The sequence below is a fragment of the Telmatherina bonti genome (genome assembly GCF_933228915.1).
Source record: "Telmatherina bonti genome assembly, chromosome: 2".
NCBI classification, from domain to species: Eukaryota; Metazoa; Chordata; class Actinopteri; order Atheriniformes; family Telmatherinidae; genus Telmatherina; species Telmatherina bonti.
The window spans coordinates 29,431,320-29,452,483 of record NC_136620.1 but is presented as its reverse complement, the minus strand read 5'-3'; the positions used below and the strand labels follow the sequence as shown (position 1 = coordinate 29,452,483).

At 42.7% G+C, this 21,164-nt stretch overlaps 1 protein-coding gene across 5 annotated transcripts; it reads left to right on the top strand.

The window, feature by feature from the left end:
• Positions 1–3,629: 3,629 nt before the first annotated feature.
• otud7a (OTU deubiquitinase 7A) lies at positions 3,630–20,723 on the top strand (the record flags this gene model as incomplete). 5 transcript variants are annotated; one of them, XM_079252434.1, is made up of 12 exons in its annotated part: positions 3,630–3,714; positions 5,844–6,029; positions 6,131–6,349; positions 9,165–9,266; positions 9,750–9,877; positions 10,468–10,580; positions 11,783–11,910; positions 11,999–12,148; positions 16,951–17,065; positions 17,678–17,762; positions 18,083–18,944; positions 19,053–20,723. In XM_079252434.1, the coding sequence occupies 12 exons, from the start codon at positions 3,630–3,632 to the stop codon at positions 19,640–19,642; spliced, it is 2,763 nt and encodes a 920-aa protein (XP_079108560.1). In that variant the 3' UTR covers positions 19,643–20,723. The 5 variants fall into 5 exon arrangements, with proteins under 5 accessions (XP_079108560.1, XP_079108559.1, XP_079108558.1 ...); XM_079252433.1 differs by having other exon boundaries at positions 10,489–10,580; positions 18,083–20,723; XM_079252432.1 differs by having other exon boundaries at positions 18,083–20,723.
• Between the last annotated feature and the right edge of the window lie 441 nt (positions 20,724–21,164).

Here is a 21,164-nt window from a genome sequence, read left to right as displayed (position 1 = left end):
GCTCAGATAACTTTCATGGTTTCAGGTATGCTGAGTAAAAGTTTGCATTTATTTAGCAAGAAGCTAAACAAACAATGTTTAATTAAAAAAAATGTATAACTGAATATATTTGTAGTATAGTATTAAATGTAGGTTTTGCCATCATGAACACCAACCGGATGAATTAGCGCATGAGATATTTTCAGTATCTCTGTATTTATCAGAATGTGCATATAGTTTATAAATTTAAAACTGTGTTCATACTTTTACCTCGTATTATTTTTTTTTATAAATTGATCCAATAAAAAATAAAAAATAAAGTTTCATAGGTGGCAAATTTAGTAACATTGTTTCAAAATTACATTAATTGATAAAAGGAATTTATATATTTTTATTAAAAGAAGAAATACTTATTTTAAGTAGAAATTTTTTCATAAGGGATGGAAAAGTAATGAAATATTAAGCATTCTTGTATGACGCAAATTAGTTCTATCTACCAGGTTTGGGTGTTTGACATCTTCTACTTAGACAAAATCTGTTGCAATCCTGTATATAACCCAAGATTTCCTCACTCAACATTCACTTACTATTATATATTATTCATTAATAGTCACATATATGACTTATTGCATGCATCCTGGGGAAACATACAAAACAAGAACTAATTCAATGTTTTTATTACAAACGAAATCAACGACATTTATCAATAAAATACCTTAACTGTGCCAACTAACCTATTATTTAACTGTTTAAATATTCTGAAATTCATAGATGTTGTTGGTTATATCACAATACAAAGCATGTACAAAGAAAAGAAAAGCTTCTACTTCAACATATATTCATGTCAGTCACAACTTGAGGGGTTTGATAAACCAAAAATTGAAACTACAGTAAAAATTGAAACTACAGTAAAACATCAGTGTGTCTCTGTTAAAGGAGTAAACACCTGAAACAACTGTCCTGATAAAATAAAATGATGTTATCATCAGTTTTAAAAGATTTAATAAAAACATGTGTTGTGCTGTAGTATGAAACACAAAGATTGTTGATTTTGTGCTGATAATCTTTTGGATTGTTCTTTATCATGTGATGAAAAAAAAATCAAATCCCTACGGGTAATTATTTCAGGTAAAAGATGTAGGTGTAAACGAGAAGCTTTTGCTTCCTCCTACATGAAGGCCAACTGCTTTGTTTCAACTGTATTTTTTTTTTTATCCTTATTTTTATTTTTAACACACCAACTGTATTTTGTATTTGTATTTTGAATGAACAACTCATTCCAAACTTATCCTACCAGAACTAAAAGTCAATAACTTTTTAAATTTTGGATAGTAAGATCCAATATTTTCATGTGTTTTAGGGCTCTCTGCATTCCCAGAGTCTTCCTCTCCTCTGCTGCTGCTGAAGCCATGGACTAAAGCTGCACCTGGTCCTGACGGTCCTGTGGTCATCAGATGGCTTCTCCCCAACTGTCAGCAAAAATACAGAACGTAAGTTGCATGACTAAAGTAAAAAAAAAAAAAGAAAAAAAGGTTGTGTGTGTGTGTGTGTGTGTGTCACAGAAATGGTCTCATTTAATTGTGCACAACTGTTTAAAACTTTAAAGCCACTTAGCAATGCTGATATGTTCACTGAATCCTATAATGCCTTCACATTCCCAGAAGCCAGATTTACTGTATGTGTGACAAGTCTGTGAAATGTTATAGTGATTAAGAGCAAAGTGGACAGTCTGAGGTTTCTGTGGCCCACGTGGTTTTACGTCAAACAGAAAAACACGTTTTGTGGTGTTTATGAGTCATAATTACCTCCCACAGGGAAAGTGATCTGAATAGAGCTGCTCTTAAGGGAAAATATGAGGTCATTACTTATAATAATCTGCTATTTTTGTGTCTTGCTCCACGCAGCTAATCTCAAGGATTTTTGTTCTGCAAAGCAATATTCTGCTTGATGGGCAGCCTGTTATTTTGCACTTGAAAAGTTCAGCCCTCAAGTGTAATTATGCACACATGTTGTTCCTTCAGTCGTCTTATAAGGCTAATACTCCTAGGTTGTGTTTAGACCCAAAAGCACCAACATTTGACTAAAATAGTTTGCCCTTTTGGGCAATGACATGTTATTTATCAAAATAAATACAACATATAATATCCGCTTTGTTTTTATGTTATATCACCTTTAATTTTTATTTTCTTTACCCTGCTTGGTGCTCATAGAAATGGAATTAATGAGCTTTTAGCTGGAATTCTGGACTTTAAGTGGATACCACACGCCAGTAGTTACATTACAGACCTGATGTTCCACTTCTGAAACTGGATGTTAACCCCTTAGCCCCCCTGTACCAAGGGATGCAAGAGGTTGGCAGTATTCACACTCTAACTGAAGGCAGGTTTAAGGAATTTCAGTGTTTCAGACAAACATATTCTGGTGTCTGGCAAACTTTGACTGCAACTCTTCCAACTGGCCAGTGTTTTCTTAGACTCTCTCAGTACAGTAATGTGCACGCAACACAATGCATTCAGACAATAACTAGGTCAGCTACACTACAGCTTAAGTGAAGCTTTGACTCATTAATAATGCACGTGATAAAGACTAAAGTTGCTGTGTCTTTAAAGATATTTTCTTCTCTGACGCCAACAATCAAAAAAACAGCCAGTTGTGTCCTTTTCCTTTTTTCTTTCAGCCTGAATGAGAAGACGTTTCAGATTTTATATGTTTGGGTCGAGGTGAGATGCCGTCGCTGTCCTGCTGTCCTCCGTCCTGTTGTTAGTCTAATATGATAATGCCTTGGCCACAGCCTTCGGACCTCTGGTCTGTTACACAAAGCCTTGTGTTCCAGTTTCAAACCTGTAGGCGTTTGCTGTTTTACTAGCGATGCTCTGAGCTCGGTCCTTCTGTCACCCACACAGCCTCAAATGGAATGAAAGCTATGCATGGACTGATTCATTCCATAAACCGAGGGAGTTAATGCGCGCATCCTAGCCATGTTATTTATGACCTAACAAGGCTGTGCTTGTTGATCATTAGAGCTATAGTGCTATATGGCTAGGTAGTAAATGTTCTCCCCAGCTTGTGTCATGCTAAACAACATCCTGTCTGGCTAAATAAAAAACGTCAACAGGCTTTCCCTCTTGGATTACAACTAAACTAGTTTATGTACTAGATCACATGCAGAAACCCCTTGCTCACCCTAAGTGATAGGATGGATCTAAATGTTATGATGATCATGGGCAGAGGGCCAGAGCTTTTGGAGATGAGCAGGTGTGTCCTGGATATTATCGTGAGCTGTGTTGTTATTATATCTGTGATGCTGGATATTATGTTTTGACTGTTGGCATTGGCTGGGAGGAGTGCTGGGAGTGGAGAGCTCCTCACAGTACCATGAACTGTCAGCTCTCTGAAGCATTACTCATCAGTATAAACAGGCTGAAACTACTGGCTGGGGCTTAAATTAGAGATGGGGACGTTCGGTGAGTATTTTCTTACAGGGGTTAGTCAGGAAGGAGGTTTTTAAAGGTGTGGCTGAAAAAGTTGACAAGCAGCTGAGCTGACAAAGCTTTTATCTGTGGCTACTTTTGCACCCTCAGATGAGAACGTGAAGGCTGGCGTCCACCAAGGCCACCGCTGCACCTTGGGCAGCACACACACATGCTCACATGACTCTGGACATGGACGCGGTCCTGTCAGACTTTGTTCGGTCCACGGGGGCAGAACCGGGTCTGGCGAGAGACCTGCTGGAAGGTAAGAGACTAACTTACTTTTGTTAAGAGTGTCTTTAAAGTTTCTGCTTTGGTCAGCTGCTCTCCGTGGTCTGACTCAAGAAGGCAGAGAGGAGGAAGAGGAAATGAGAGAGAAGAGAGACAAGAGATGGAGGGAAAGAAGAGGAACCTGAAATAGAGGGTCTTGCTGATTTAGAGGGGAGTGTGACAGGTTTATGATGCACTCCCCAGGGAGGGCTTTGTGCCCATTCATTGGAACTCATTGAGGAGCAGAGTGCTCCTGGCACTTGTATTGCTTAGATATAGTGCCATTTAAAATAGGCGAGCGAGTGGACACAACAGAGAGCTGGTTGATGGTCAGCCGAATCAATGTTATTGTTGAGGAATTTTCCTGAAGAAGTTTTAGAAATTTTGCTAATTTCACTTTGACCAAAGGTAAAAAGCGAAAAAAAATGCTCAAACTCTAAATGCAGGGTGAAGAGCATGCGTCACAACAATCCGAATTCCAGTAGGAGAGGAAATTGTCAGCGTGTCTGTAATAAAAAATCCCTTTTTTTCCCCTGTTTGCATGAAAACACAGCAAGTGTCTCGTCTGGTAGAAGAGTTAAAGTGTTTGTCATCTGCCTCTTCTGAATCTGCTCTGACACAAAGCCACAGCGGGAATACGTGTGACACAAACTGACATCAAACAAGACAGTGCACTCCGAGAGGACAGGCACAAACCTGGATGTCCTGTCTCACTATCCCCATCCCACCCTTTGCTTCTTTGCACTGATGTTAGCTTTCAAAAGCTGCATTGACCACCTGCAGTGTTTACAGAGGGGAGATGATGCTGTATGTGGTGCTTCCCTCTAGAGGCTTTTCGAGGTACTGAACCATCACCAAACAGACTGACCTATGTTACATTTTTTTGGTTCAAGGGAGAAGGTTTGTCATTTTTAGAGAAAATTAAGTGTTTTACTTCTCCTATTTGCTTATTTGTTTAATTAAAGCAACAGATCTACTCTGTAGAGAAGATGTCCTTTTTAAGGTGTTCCATAATGGAGTGGGAGATGCTCAAAGCTGTAATGTTTCTCATGGATTGTGATGATGTATGCCCATGCTGCAGATTAGTTTGTCAATGATCTTTTTGCTAACAGCAGCCATTAACGATGAAGGCGCTGAAACAATGCTTTCCATAGCAGCATTTTCCAGCCAGTGCATTACGTGCTGAGTGGCTGTGTAGCCAGACTGTAAGTCGTATTCCTGGATCTGTGCTGCACAAGCCGCTGAAATCCATTCAGCGGAATCAGTTTTGTATTGATTGGTGTGAGAGCCAGGGATTTCATGTTTTCAGACTGTCAACAGTGATTCTGTCTGGAAGTCGGAGAGCAACTTCCTCCAGGTCTCTTATGCAGAGAGTCGATTAAAGGACACTGTCTCACAAACACACCCAGGTTATGTGCCGTGTTTATAGTTGTTTTGTTTTTTCTCTTTTTATATAACTATTTATTTCATAAGAACTGGTTTGCAGATTGTTCCTGTGGCGCTGCAAGAAGTCACACTGAGATATTAAAAGACTGATTTGTGTCTCTTAAACCTGGAGGGGATTTTATGTTAGACAGCACCCAGAGGAGACAACTGTGTGTGTCTATATGTGCACATCGGGATATTGCTGTCAAAAGGTTTTGTCTGCTTTGTTGTGTTCATTGTTGTGGCACCAAGCTCAACATCTTGTTCTTCCTATGATTCATCATGCTGTGCTGAGGTAAAAGTTCTACATATATCCTACAGATCAATATGTTGATCAAGATGTTTTTCTTTTAGATTTAAAGATCTGAGGTTCTTGATTTGTTTCAAAAACATTAAGCCAAAAAAGCTTGTTTGGTTTAATTTTAGGCTAAACTTTAGTATACTCAGCTTTCTTTTTTTTTTTTGCAGTGTGTGACAGTTTTTCTCATCAACCTACACAGGTATCATTTACCTCAAGATAACCCCATTTACTGTAAACATCAGTACACAGTGTCTTGTTGCACAAACTGTTTTGGAAATATGGAAACATTTAATAACTCAATCTTCTATAGAGAGTAAAATTAAATCGTTATAAGCAAACAGTGTTTAATCTTGGTTTGTCAGGTTTGGGCCAGTCAGATTTTTACTTCCATCCTGCAGGTAAAAACTGGGACCTCAGTGCTGCTCTAAATGACTATGAGGAGCTTAGGCAGGTCCACACTGCCAACCTGCCGCAGGTCTTCAACGAGGGCCGCTACTACAAACAGCCCGAGACGCGTGACACGCCCACTCATGTCAGCAAGATCGACAAGCCGTGTGCCCAGAAGCAGGAGGACAACGCGCAAGGTAGCAGGACAATTTTGACACTGACAGATGTTTTTTTTCTTTTTTCTCTGAGCATGTGCTTCAAACTTTGCCGTTCAATACCTCCTTGTACTCCCTTTTAGAAAAGCGTCTGTCCCGTGGGATCTCCCATGCCAGCTCTGCGATCGTCTCTCTGGCGCGGCTGCAGGTGGCCAATGAGTGCACTAGCGAGCAGTTCCCTCTTGAGATGCCCATTTACACATTCCAGCTTCCAGACCTCAGCGTCTACAGCGAGGACTTCAGGAGCTTCATAGAGAGAGATCTGATAGAGCAGTCCACCATGATGGCTCTGGAGCAGGCTGGTAAGTACTTGAGGGTTATAATAAATTCATTTAATGTACTTCTCCTGCAACTGATACATGATATGTAAGAAAATGCCACGCATTTCCCTGCATTACCTATTACCGGCGAAGCAGCAAAGGTTAATGCCAGTGAGAGATGCAGACAGATGCACTGGGTGAGGCTGATGCTGAGCAGATCAGAGCAGCGTCATCTGGAAGAAACACAAAAACAACTAATTCAAAGCGTACCACATCCCAGGTGATTCATGTCCCAGCTGATACTTTGAAATGAAAGAGAGGAGCTTGTTAGAAAAGTTTCAAATCTACCAGAACTCTTCCACACAGCTTCCCCAAATCTGATCACAATCTGGGAACGACTACTGAAAAGATAGATTGGCTCCGTTGAGCATCTAAACATAATTATAGACTGCAATAGCTTCATTTTAAACCAGTTCTTTGATAATTGAACTCTTTAGTCATAAAAATCACAAGTGCAGAATTAATCCAAACTAAAGGCCTCACAGACTGGCAGTACTACATATCAGATCCTACCATGGGATGTGTAGTAGTACAATTAAAAAAGGTCCATTGAAGTCTAGGAGCCAGTTGTGTACTGGCCTCACTTTATGGGTGGTTAGTTCCTAACTGTAAATGTTTACGTGTACTGCTTGTGGATCACTCTTTGATGGGAAGTGATAGCAGAATATCTTTCCTGTAAATTAACTTGGATAGGTAATGAGAAAATGTAAAACCAGGAAGCGGAAATGAAGAAGACTTCTGCAGTTTGATCAGCGCTAAAGCCAGAACTAAATCATTCTGAAGTTCCCGTGTTATTACTGTTGTTAAATATATGAACCAGTCAGTTCTCTCCAATCTCAGCGCACTATGACTCAGTGTGCAGCGCTCAGGGCTGTGAAACCGTCATCTTTCCCACAGGGATGTAGGCAAGGTGGTGATGAAGCAGAAGCAGAAAATATAGGAAAAGTAACACGTTCAGAGTGATTTTTGGAAGTTCGCTGCTTATCTGAAGGGTGCTGAGAGCATGCAGCTAAAATTGCCCTTAAAGTTTAGTTTTACTGACTAATCTGGAGTGTGAAAGTGATAGACATGTGAAATGTACAGGAACACATTATAAATGTCCTGTACAAAAGTAGTTTTTGTTGTGTCTTTTCTGGTACAGCTTCATTTTACTGAATTAAATGTCTATACTGTCTGCATGTTATGTAACTTTTCCTCCTCGTAAGAGATCTGAGAAGTGACAAAACTCTCAACTCACATCAAACAGAGTTATCCCATAAGACATCCACTCTATCTTCTTATAACGGCTTGTTCATAGTTTCATAGACACTTAACACATGTGTACTTTCTGTCTAATGACTCATGCATAATGACAAAAAGTGAGTAGATGTCTTGCAGCCTTACGGCCTGACCAGTCTGAACACACTGGACTTTTCAGGAGGTATTTCAAAGAGAAGAGAACAAGAAGCTCAGCAGAAGTGTGCAGTTTTAAACAAATGCTTTGTTGTTGTTGTTTTAAAACTTTAAAACATGTAGACCTCATTTAATGGAGCTCTAAAATTCTATATACACAGAATATGGGCTCTTTAAAGCTGGGGTAGGTTATCTTGCTCAGAGACATTTTCTTTTATTCTGGGTGAAGTGGTTCCTTGTCCTGGTTGTAGTTTATACATTTTGTAATCATGAACAATAAAAAAATATATAGTTAGACCCCTCAGTTTACTGTAAATCTGTAAAAATTCTGACCAGTCAAAACGTTCGGGCCAAATTGAAGTTGTTCATTTCTTATATTTCTTAAGCTTCTTCTGATAGCCACACCCTGCATATAAATAGCGTGTTAGGATGAAAGTAGTGAAGAAGAAACTCAGAAGGCAAACATGGCTGAGAAAATGCAGGAAGGATTTGCTGGTTAAGTTAGAGGTTTATTTGCCGCCTCCTGCTAAACAGCCGAGAAAGAGAAAATCGTTGGTGGAAAAAGCTGCAAACTACAAAAACACTTGGAGAGCACAAACCTCCGCCGTGGCCTTTAAAAGGTTCCTGGGTCCAAACGGCGATCCAGATCCCCACCAAACTGAAATCTGTCCTTCCTTTTCACATTTCCAACAACTCTTGCAAATTAATTAAATCCATCCATAACTTTATAAGTTATCTTGAACACAAACAGATAAACGCCGGGAAAAACAACACCTCCTTGGTGGAGGTAAGAGAAAAGCAATGGGTCACGCAAGGAGTAAAACCAGAGGAGAAGGAGCCAAGAGAGGGCTCCCCAACATTACCGACCCCAGCTTTAAGGAAGATGGTGGGATCAGATAGAGGGACTGTGTTTAGTTCAACATGATGGATACTAGCAGTTTCTAATCAAAGTCAAATAACAGCTTCTGATTCAGAAGTTGGTTTTTGGATAAAACACCTCATTTTAAAAAAATGACCCATCCAGGTTGTTACCCTTAGGAGACATAGATGGAAAGGAATAGGAGATCTTCAGTTTTACTTAGTTTTGTAATTAATGATTTAAAAAAATGTAAAGACTTTATATAAAGATATCTCTTTTGGTTGCATCTCTGGAGTTTTGAGTGTCATAGTTTATTTTTTGTGCATTATAATTTTTTCATTGTGGAGATGTTTATGAACTATTCATGTTGTGGTTGTGCAACACGGCATCCCCAGCGAGATGCTGTGTGGACTGCGACTGTTGGCGTACACTTAACTCTGCCTTAAAGATTGAGTTTAAAAATGGGATTTCCTGTCTCAGTTCTTCAGTTTTGTGTCAATCATGTTTACAAAAGGATCCTCACGATGCACTGACTGGGCTTTTCAGGTCGTCTGAACTGGTGGTCCACCATGTGCACGAGCTGTAAGAAGCTGCTTCCTCTGGCCACCACCGGCGATGGGAACTGCCTCCTGCATGCTGCCTCTTTGGGTGAGCTATTTGTTTTATGTGGAATCTATATTATCATTTGCATGCTGCTGGCTTTCCTGAAAAGCAGCCAGTGCTGTGTCACTGCTGCTGACTCAAGAAAATGGAGCGAGGAAGAAGGCGTGAGAGCTAAATAAGTGAAAGAGAGGAATAACTGACATACTTTGCAGGAGACTGTCAGCTGCTGAATTTAAGAGATGACAGCATCTTCAGGTATGTGCTAAAGGACATTTTCGTCTCCCCAATGTGAGGACTGCTTGAGCTGCAGAGGGCCAGCAGGACCAGAGTTAATGTAATCTGCACTGACAAGCTCTTTCTCTTGAAGACGTTCTTAGCAAAAGAGCCGAGGTCATCTCCAAATGACAGCATGAGCATAATCTCAGCGCATTTAAAATCAACATCTTGTTTCAGTCAGCCCTGCTGGTTTTGTTCCATACACTTAATCGCAGCTTGCAGTAATGTGTCATATGTTTGTGTGTTGATCAGGGATGTGGGGTTTCCATGACAGAGACTTGATGCTGAGGAAATCTCTGTACACCATGATGAAGAGTGGAGCTGAAAGAGATGCTCTGAAAAGGAGGTGGAGATGGCAGCAAACCCAGCAGAACAAGGAGGTAAAGAAAGGGTTCATCTTTTCACACCACACTTTTTAAATGCATAGCACCATTATTAAAGGGATGGCACAATAATATTAGCAAGTTTTGAAGCACCAATTTGATCTTTTCTGCTGAGCAGTACTTGATTTTTGCTGATACCAAGTGTGCATTAGTACTGCAGTTACACTGTTCATACTGTCAGATCCTCTGCACTACCTCACCCTTCTCCTGATGTTCATGTTGTTTTTTTCTCCTGATGTTCAAAGTTTTTTAAATCTTTTAGAAAAAATGTTGCCATCAAAGATAGTTCAAGCAGGAAGTAATCCAGATGCTTGTATTTTAAAAAGGCTGAAGGCATCCTGGTAGTCTAGTTGTCCAAGGCACACCCCATGAAACACAGCATTTTGATGAGTGTAACCAGGTACATCTTTTCTCCAGTAAACTGTATAACATGACATTTACAGAGAAATTGTCCATGCGCACAAATGCAGGGAGCCTTAAACAGCTTTAAAAAAAAAAAAAAAAGATGCAGACCAGTAATAGTGACTGTTGGTGTGCAATGTGCGTGCAAAGCTGAATTTAAATTTCTGGGTGTGTTTTTGGCGTAGTCGGGGTTGGTGTACACTGAGGAGGAGTGGGAAAGAGAGTGGAACGAGCTGTTGAAGTTGGCGTCCAGTGAACCTCGCACTCATCTCAGCAAAAATGGGAACACCAGCGGAGGGTAAGATCTTCAACTCGCATCCCTAAAAAAAATCCCACAAGCATTTTTCCCTTGAACCACCAAGACTCCTCAGATGTTACATCATTTAACCCGAGTCCTGCAGTAGCTGCACTAAAATCACTGCGTGATGTAAAAAGAGTGACAGAGAGTAGCAGTGGCGGGTTAATGTAGCTTTCATCCAACGCCACACATTACAGCTCTCCTGCTGGGTTTCATAGTCGTGTGTGTTGAAGCACAACAGAAGGCCAACTCCCAATTCCCACTCTGTTCCCACTCAGACTGATTCTCTGACTAACTGCCGTCTTCACCGCCTCTCTCCCTCCCTCTTAGCAGTGTGAGACTGTGCCCTCTACTGGCTGCTACATGCACCAATCATTTCTGCTATGACAGCCTCTCGTGAGCGGGTGGTTACTTTTAGCTGCAGCCAGTTGCGTAAATATATGTAAGAGTGACTTCTTTTATGCTACAGAGGCGGATTGGAAACTAACTCTGGTTTCCTCTTCCTACGCAGAGAAGTCTTTTGTTTGCCTGTGAAATAAAAGGGCAGATGTTCTCATGTAGGCATTTAGTAGCTTGTTGGGTGCAGTTACAACAACTGTGTGCAGAAAAGTGCGGAATTAAAATACTTTTCTTTTTTTTTTTTGCAATCAGAGTTAAATCATTTGACATATTAAATTAATCACCATATACACAAAATTGTATTCTAGTAACAGTAACCGCGTATTATCTTTACATGACCTGCCCAGTACAAAGCCTTCCATCACTGAAAATATCACTTTCAAGAGAGTAATTTAGTCATTTCATCTGGAGGTTTGAACCTCTCATTCAGTGTGATAATAATACAGTAATAAGGTTAGGGATGTCTGATGGTCCTAGTGTGAGATGAGCCTCGGAATAGGTTGAGTGGGATCCACATATTAAGAGGCTCTTTATTAGAGGGAATTTGGCAGTGTGGTTGTTTGTGTGGCTGACGACTTAATTGTTCTACATCTTCTGGTTCCCTGGTGGTTGCATGCTTGAGAGCTCTGCCTCGGCTCTCCCTTTCTCCTTCTCCAGCTCTCTTTTATTCAGACACATCTATAAAAAGATGGATGTAGTCGTCCTGCCTGCTAAGGGCAGCCAAAGTGGAAAATAAATCCAAATACACAGATCAAGCTTGCAAAGAATCAGTATGTACATTTGTGTTCTGTGTTTTTCTGTAGGGTGGATAACTCTGAAGACCCGGTCTATGAGAGTTTGGAGGAGTTCCATGTGTTTGTGTTGGCCCATGTGTTGCGCAGGCCGATTGTAGTGGTAGCTGACACGATGCTCAGAGACTCAGGAGGAGAAGGTAGAACCAGATCCTGGCATGAACTTCCATTTGCACTGTGAGGATAACCATAAAAGTTGACACCACCATCTTCTTAAATAAATTCCAGCTTTTGCTCCCATCCCATTCGGAGGGCTCTACCTGCCACTGGAGGTGCCTCCAAGCCGCTGTCACTGCTCCCCTCTGGTCCTGGCCTACGATCAGGCTCACTTCTCCGCACTGGTGTCCATGGAGCAGAGAGACCAGCAGAGAGAGCAAGGTAGGCAGATGTCCAGCATCACACAACTACGTCTACAGTCTTCATAGGAAAACAACTGTTGACCACCTCAGATTTAATGTAAAACCTTTCCTTAACCTAACCTGCCAAAAGGCCTGCAGTTGCAGCTGTAATGATGTGCAATAGCTCATCAGTCTTTGCTTTTAACCTTGTGGGTTGACTGCAAGTGTAAAGGTGGAGGGGTTTGCCTGTCCTGCTAGAAGTGAATAATGTATAACACAGCAGTCTAATTACTTGTGATCCATTATTAAACCAGGCCACTTCAAGCAGCATCAAGCAGGGAGCGGCTTGTGTGGAGGAAAGTGGACATCATGCTGCTTCTTATTTCTACAAGCGGTGCATTTCTCTTTTGAAGTGCTGTTTGTTAGTTTACTTTTTTTTTATCATGGTAGTCTGTTTATGTGTTTATCTCTTTCAGGGGAGTTTGTAAAATGGAGTTCTGCAGAGCATATTGATTGTCTTAAGTTGTGGCTCGGGAGAGCAGATTTTCCATTGTGTTGAGTGACTCTTGTTTTTTGTCTTGTTTTGCCCATTCAGATGCCAGTACTCCCACTCCGGATGCATTGCTTATTCTCGAGGTCAGAGCATTCCTCACATGGAGTTCCTTTAATTGACAAATAGAGTGGATCTCCTTGACAACCAGTCTTAGCAGTCACGGCACTCTTCTGTGTCTGGCTCAGTGGGTGGAACTCGCTTGTCATTTGTGTGGGCAGTCGGCCAAATCTGTCTCCGTATATGTTTCTCACTCAAAAGTAAAGACACACTTACGCAAATGGTTTCTTACTTCCTCTATGTCTTCCCCCTTCCACTTCTGTTTTTTTTTTTTCCTTCATATGTAAGGTCTTTTTCTTTGCTGATAAACTCTAACTTAGTGATGAAGTCAGCGTATGGCCGCTGTCGTCTGGCAGACACTCATGATTGCTGAGCTGCCATCTCTGCCTTGAAATCAGCCCCTTTAATGGCACAGTAGCACATCAAAGCCAGCTTACCCACCAACCCCCAAGCCCCTCGGTATTTCACTGGGCGTTTCAGTGTGAAACGTGAGGTTTCTCTTTTCATCCACCAGATGGTGCATATGTTCAAATAACCCGGCGCAGTTCAGTCACAACGCTACCCCATGGCTGTACGTTTTCATCCGAGTACATTGTGTCCTGTGATAAGATCAGAAAGTCGGCCGTCTCTCTTCAGGATGTGTTTTGAAAACACTCGTGCCCCTAACAAAGTGATCATTCATGTCACAAAGCAACGGTGCATTTTAAGACTTTGTCCCGCTTGCGAATGCAACAAAGTGGGATTTCAGTAAGCATTGCTGAGTAGTCATGCTGCTTTTTGAATCTCTGAACGGATGCCAGACAGGCGGGCCTAATTTTCTGCTGCCAGTTAGGGTAGGGTGGCCCCAGCCCGCCCATGAACCCTCACCACATCACTGCATATGGGCAGGGTCCTGGGCGACTGTGACCCTGACAAACCCACCCTCTCTCCTGACAGTCAGGCCACTGTGTGGATGTCTCAGGTGGATGGCTGCTGTTAATTTCCCCCCGACTCAGCAAAGAGCATCTGAGGAACTGCTGGCCTTGTGTGTGTTCAGGTGTCAGAGGCTGACTTAGAATACTGGCTCTTTCTTCAGCGCTCTGTGTGGAAGATTATAGCAGAGACCCTCCAAGTAACCTGACTCTAAATCTCACAGACAGATTATGCTTCTCCTTTTATGGGCTGCTTGCATGGCATCTGGGGCAACGTTGATGATGGATGTTGAAAAAAAACAAGGGAGGAGTGAACGCAGCCAGAGGTTATTGCTTTGAGATCAAAACTTTCTTTTACAAGTGTTTTTATGAGCTCATCCCAGAAGAGCCATCAAGTAGTTTTCTCAAAGGGCACTCAGGTGAACCAAGAGCCCGTGGGTGTGTTTTCTATCCAGTCCGCTGCTGCTCACCTGCTGCGTGATAATGACTAGCTCCTCAGTAGATGCTGCTGCCTGTCTTTCATCAGCTTGTTTGTGCTTCTGTGGTCAAACGATGTATGAGAAGAATTGACCCTCTGGAAAACTCTGGAGCTATTTCAAGCGCTGGTCTCAATACCAAAACACTTCTCGGTTTTCTTTGGCATTCCGTCGTGAAACTTCTAACACTCATTCGAATGAAGAAAAGGGCCGTCCTTTATACAGAGACCACCTACCTAAGAGTGTGGTGTAACCATGCAGTTTTGGTCAGGGGTCACGTCTCTTACATCTGAATACACCCAGTGTTAAACTCACCATGCTGTCAGGGTGATTAAGGCAGGAAGGCCATCTCTGTTGAAATTCTAATTGCCTCGTTGTAGTCTTACTTCAGATGTAGTGTGCCTGTAATTGGCATCCTGATTGTGTTGTTAAAATCTTCTCAGGCTTGTTGATATGCACGGTTGCTGTTTGCTCTCAGTAAATCTGCAGCTGTGCAGTCTGACCAGATTCAGGAATTTGTGCATATTCCAGTTGTACAAATTGTTCTTGAGTCTCGCTACAGAGAGAAACATTGGCTGAGTGTTCCTGCTGTGAATAAAACCTTTAATAGGTGACTTTGTCTTTCTAAGAGGGTGAAAGAAGAGGAAGGATCCACCCTCATACTGTTCTCATGATACAAGGCACGATGTATTTGCGGTTCTTGTTTTGCAAACCAGAAAAAAAAAGGCGAAAAGAGGGGAAAAAAAGATGTTTATGTCCATTCAGATTCTATGAATATATGCTGAGAAAGCTTAATTTGCAACAGCTGTTTCCTCGCAGGTTACACCCAAGTTTGCTCGCCTTCTCGCTCTTTGGAACTCTCTTGAGTCAAGTTGCAAACCGAACACAGCATGGCAGACTGGCTGCTATGTAGCCGAGTACACGGCTCACATACCACAGAAGGCGATGATGTCATGTATGCATAAGTTATGGGGATTGGTCATTCAAGGACAACAAAACAAGGCTTCCAACAGTGATAGTAAATACATTACAGCACACTTTAGTCCCCCAGAGCTCAATTGGCAGTGTTGAATCTCTGAATCTGGACCAGCTCCAAGCAGGAACAACAGCTCACACAGCACTTTAGAATGGCAAGCAGGGAGGACAGCTGCATCGTGGGAGCCAGGACGCCACCTCACAGACCTCTGCTTGCCTGCTGCATGACCCGAGTGAGAACTGAGTGGGAGCTGGTTCACTGTCTACTGCCTGCCAATGTGTGTGTGTGTGTGTGTGTGTGTGTGTGTGATCATGACTGAATTTTCTGGGCAAGACTGTTCTTGGAAAGGCCCTTCATGAAGAAAACGACTTTTCCTCTCAGTTTACTCTGCTGCCATGCTAGCGCTCTTATGAACTGTTTCAGAGAGGTGATGTAAAATGAACAGTATGTTGGAGTTTTAGGATAAACTTGACATATGAGGACATATTTCTGGACAGAACCTTATTTGTCATTAGTGCTGTTAGTAATGTTCTAGCAAGGGTGTGTCCAGACAGTGTCAAGTGTTATCACAGTAGATTTACCTCCACCATACTGAAGCCTAACATTGTGCATAACTAGAAGAACTCAATAGGAAACACAAGAAGGGGAGACTTTGACCTGCAGTGTCCTCTTGGACGCAGGAGAGGAGAGGGCTGCTGGGGTTTCTGTGTCTCCATGAAGCCTGCAGAGCACAGCAGCCTATTGGCAGTGGAAGAAATGATGACACCAGGAAGAGACTAAGTCTTCCATCTGGGTCTGACAGTGAAGGCTGGAATGTCCTCAGCCTGAACAGCCTGTGTCTCTCTGCAGTCATGTGGACAACAGCCCCCACACTAGGTAGCCTGAGGAGAGCCGTCATGTGGGCCAGTGAGGCCCAGCTTGTTCTCCTTGTGCTGTTGTTTTAAAAACGGCACCCACGCACGCTCACAAAAACATGTACTATAAACGTCTGCCTGTGTACACTGTGAGCACGTTTCCCACGAGAGGAAGCCCGGGTAGGTGTCTGTTTTATGTTGTGTGTCCACTGATTAGTGTTGAAAACCTCTTCCTGCTTGTGAGTAGATGATCATATCAGAGGGTGAATGTAAATTATTTCAGCAGCTTTTATCGTGCACCGCTGTGTCTATTACTAAACCAAATAATGCTGTGCAGCCCTGAGCTACTGTGGCCCTGAGGTTTAAAAACCCGCCAGATAACATTGTTAATGCTGCGCATTTGGTTTTTATTTAGCTTATTTTATCTTTTTAAAATGTTGAGGCTTTTATTTTATTTTTCAATTATATTCATTAATAATCAAACTGTTTTTAACAAGGTAATCGAGGAAGTTCAGCAACATAGTAACAAAGAAAAGTATTTGGGAAAAAACTCACCAGAGTGCATGTGCAGATGTTGACATGTCAGGAGTCCAACCTTCACTGGAATCTCTTTTTGACAAACCAGTCCCACCACAAGCTCCAATAGGTAGCTGTGTTGCATCTTTTGGGTTTTATCATATTTAATGACTAAATGCTCCAGATATATGACAAAACAGGTTTTTGGTTTTTTTTTTCATTTATTTACCTCATCATTCAAAATGGAAAAGTAGACCAACCAGCCCCATCTGTGTAATAACAGAAAGTATCATGTTTGACTTTGGTTTTTCTCTGTTTGGATGAATTGCAATGGTTACAGCCACTTTCCAGTGGAAAACGATTGGATGATCAAATATGCCCCCAGGCACGGTGGTATTATGTTGTCATGTTAGCTTGCAAGAGAAACGGTGGCATGCGATGTTGTTTCTGTTTGGAAAGCTGGACCAAGCTGATGTTCGGATAATCTCATCTCTTACAGCTGTTATCCCTCTGACCGACTCGGAGCACAAGCTGCTGGCGCTCCATTTTGCCGTAGACCCTGGCAGGGACTGGGAGTGGGGGAGGGACGACAATGATAACACCAAGCTAGCCAAGTAAGTTCTGTATACGATATCACCGGGTGATGCTTATCAACAAAGCACACAGGGGCATTGCACAAGCAGTGAGAGAGAAAGTGAGAGAGTGGAAACTGCAGACCAAGGCAGTTCTGTCAGTCCACCCACGAGTCTCTGTGTGGAGGATTTAACTGATTATGAGATCTGGGCTCAGGTCACTTCAAAGAGTGTATAGTGAGAGAACAAATCGTGAGTCACGTCAGTCATCCATCGCGTTCCCCAGGAATGGCCTCTCCAAAGAAGCAACACCTTCTCTGAGTTTAACAGAGTTTATGTAAGGAGTTCTGTTTCACATTCCTTCCAGTCCGGGGTTTAGCTTATCCTTAAACAAGCTGCAATATGAACAATGCCGATACACATAGAAAAGATGCTCAAACCACCTCCTAATACCTCCTCTTTATTATTGTAATGAAAATATTGTTTATTCACTGCTCAACTTGTGACTCGTAGCCGATGCCTTTCAGTTCACTGTTTCTGAAATACGAAACATGGCCACTTAGAAAGTCGTGTAAACCTTTTCTCAAATGCATATTTTGTGAAATGTGCCACACGGCTCTCTGTCGTTGATGACGGCTGCATGTTCTTCCACAGTCTTATCTTGTCTCTGGAGGCCAAACTCAACCTGCTGCACAACTATATGAATGTAACATGGATCCGAATCCCATCTGAAACAAGGGTAAGTGTTTCTCTCACATGTGTGTTGTGTTTGTTACGGTTAATTTAGCTTTGGAGAGACTCCCTCATTCCAGATGTTCTTGAAACCCCAGAGTCCAATCAATCAGTTTTATTTTCTGTCAGAATGCTATAATCTCTGGTATTTATGCGTGTACTGGTTATGTGTCATCAAAAATGGGCAATTGAGTTCTTTGGGGAGATTTTTTTCATGAGGAGGATTTTAATAGCTCTCTCCACTTCTTCACCAGCTCCTAAATTGTGAATTTAATTTTCATTCTATATTTTCTTTGGTTTTTCTGTGTGTCCTGACTTTTTTTGCAGGCTCCCTTGGCTCAGCCAGAGTCTCCCACAGCCTCTGCAGGTGAGGATGTCCAGTCTCTCGCTGAGTCCATGGACTCTGATCGCGAGTCTGTCGGCAGTAATTCTAACGTCAACACTGGCAAACTCAGCAAGGAGAAGGACAAAGACAAGCAGCGAAAAGACAAGGACAAGAGCCGGGCCGATTCTGTAGCGAACAAACTAGGAAGCTTCAGCAAAACATTGGGTATCAAATTAAAGAAGAACATGGGGGGTCTAGGTGGGCTTGTGCACGGCAAAATGAACAAATCTAACTCTGGCTCAGGTCGTAATGGAGAGAATGGAGGCGAAAAGGTAAAAAAGAAGGAGTCCAAGGCAACCAAGGGAAGCAAAGAGGAGTCGGGTCAGTCTACAAGCTCCACTTCCTCTGAAAAGGCGACCAGTCCTTCCCCTACGGACAGGGACAGACCATCCAGCTCGTCCCCAACTGAGAGACAGGACAATTCAGGGAGAAGCTTGGGGGACAAGACCTTGGAAAACTGGAAATACAGCACAGATGTCAAGCTCAGTCTCAACATCCTGCGGGCCGCCATGCAGGGGGAGCGCAAGTTCATTTTTGCAGGGCTTCTGCTCACCAGCCATCGACACCAGTTCCATGAAGAGATGATCAGCTACTATCTGACAAACGCTCAGGAGCGCTTCAGTCAGGAGCAGGATCAGAAGAGGAAGGAGGCTGAAAAGAAGCCCCCTGCTGCCAGCGAGGTAGCTGTGAAGAACCCTGAGCACGAGAGCGTCTTCCAGAGGGAAAGATCGGACAGTTCGCCTCCGGAGAGCTGCTCTCCCGTCCTGCCCCACCACACCTACAACAACTCACAGCCTCTTCATGGCCTCAAGATGCAGGGCCGAAACAGTCCTACTCCTGCAGCCCCTATAGTTTCTGTCCCAGTCCCTCCTCTCACCCCACCAATAGCTCCACACCATGTCTCTCACCCAGCCCCAACCCCAGCACCTTACTCCTCCCCTAGCATTGGTGCTAAGAGAACTGGGCCTGTTCCTGTGTCTGCTCACTACAGCCATACACCCCCCATCCAAAGGCACAGTGTGATTCACTTACAAGATGTCAAAATGCAATCCTCCATCTTCCAAGATGAACCCTATAAACCTGTTGTAGGCACCCTAAAGACGTGCGCCACCTACCCTCAGCAGAACCGCACACTCTCATCCCAGAGTTATAGCCCTGCTCGGCTGTCAGGGGTCCGCACCGTTAACACCATGGAAACCCTGGCCTACAACATGCCTGGCGAACACAAGTCCCACACCTACACAAATGGATTCAATGCGGGCGACATTCAGGACTGCCTTGAGTTTGCTGATGAGAACAACTCGTCTCACACCTGGCTCAACCAAGACAAAACCAAAGGGCGGAGCTCTGGAAGCCCTTTGTACTGCTTTCAGCAGCGCCGCTGCAAGAGGGAGAACTGCTCCTTCTACGGGAGGCCGGAGACAGAAAACTACTGTTCGTACTGCTACAGAGAGGAGCTTAAACGCAGGGAGAGGGAGAGCAAAATGCAGAGGCCTGTATAGCCATCACCGCAACATCAGCCAGAACACGGCCATCGGAGACTAGAAGGAATAACACCATCTGCGCTCTGCATTTTCAAATTACGCGAGGGCGAACATTTCCCTTTTTTTTTTTTGGTATGTTTTCCTTTATTTTAAGTATACTCGCGTGTCCCCATTATCCTTCCCTTGTTAGCAAAGATTACGTTATGATGGGGGAAGTAGAACTTGAAACCGGAGCAGCTTTGGCCAGATGTTTTACTTTACTTCTGTCTCATCGAATTTAGTCTTTTACTTGTTTTAGAGTAAAAGTCATCCCTGTGATGTAATTTTTCTGTATGTGAAGGAGAGTTCTTTATTTTTTTGAAGTACAAATGACTTGCATCTCATCAGGAAGGAACATTTTTAGATATTTTAATCAGTTTGAATGCAATACCTCTGCCTGGTTCTCTCAAAATCTCTGTGGAAAATTTGTAGTTGTTTTGCAATCAAAAGAAATTTAACGGGGGATTAATATTAGACTTTAAAGCAATAAATTGGTGATTTTTTGCTACACTCTCTCCCAATTTTTGTCTATGCACCAATAATGTAGTTACTGTAGGTTAACTATGTCTTGTAAATTGTAAAAGAATGTCACAGTGTGCTTTTGTAAACAAATTTGAACTACAGGAATTCAAATGTAAGCATTATAGATTGTAATGTTGGATTAGGATGAAGGGTAAAACTGTCATTTGTTAAGTGTACCTCTGTTCCTGCCATATTGGGAGGGGTTTCCTGTGTCATGATTGGACTCAAAATATTGTGCAAGATTTCATTTCACATTTGCGCCCCCACAAGCACTGCCAAGCTGGCTTCTTTAGAAGAACAAATTACAGTCCAAATATTCCAAATATTTCTGTGCCCAACACCAAACAACGTGCGTAAGTTGAATTGCTTATCAAATATGCAGTGTTTGTTTTTGGTGTGTTTCTCTGAGTTGCCTGTCGATTACGCTACTCGGTAGATGTGTTAGATGAGATGAACTGTGAGTCGTGAAAGCAGACTGATGTGTAATTGTCTGAAGTGTTATCATGTGTCTCCCCCCCGCCCCCATCCCTTCCTTTCTCCACACACAAACACACAACACACACAGACACATCACAATGTGCAATCATGCTAATAGCACTATGTGGTGACCTGCAGTATAAACGTGTCACCGGTCCAGTGTGAGATTGTTCTTCTTCCATAACTAGAGGCCGTTAAAAGAAGCACCTGCTGCTATGAGCACCTCAAGCCTTTGTGATCATCAGTGCTTTAACCAATCAGTGGGATTTGAAACAAACCCCCAGGCCTCCAAGTGCTTTCTGCTCATTCAACATGACTACTGTAAAAGATGCGGTGTTTGTGTTGCTGTCTGTTCTGGTGATGCTTGGATAATGTACCATGCTGTCCTTAACGAAGTGTGTCCTGGCCAAGGATGTCCACTGCTCCCTCAGTTTGCTTCTGTCTCTCTCCTGTACACACTGCAGTGTTGCTCCTCTTTGTTCCTATGTGACTAGTTCATGGA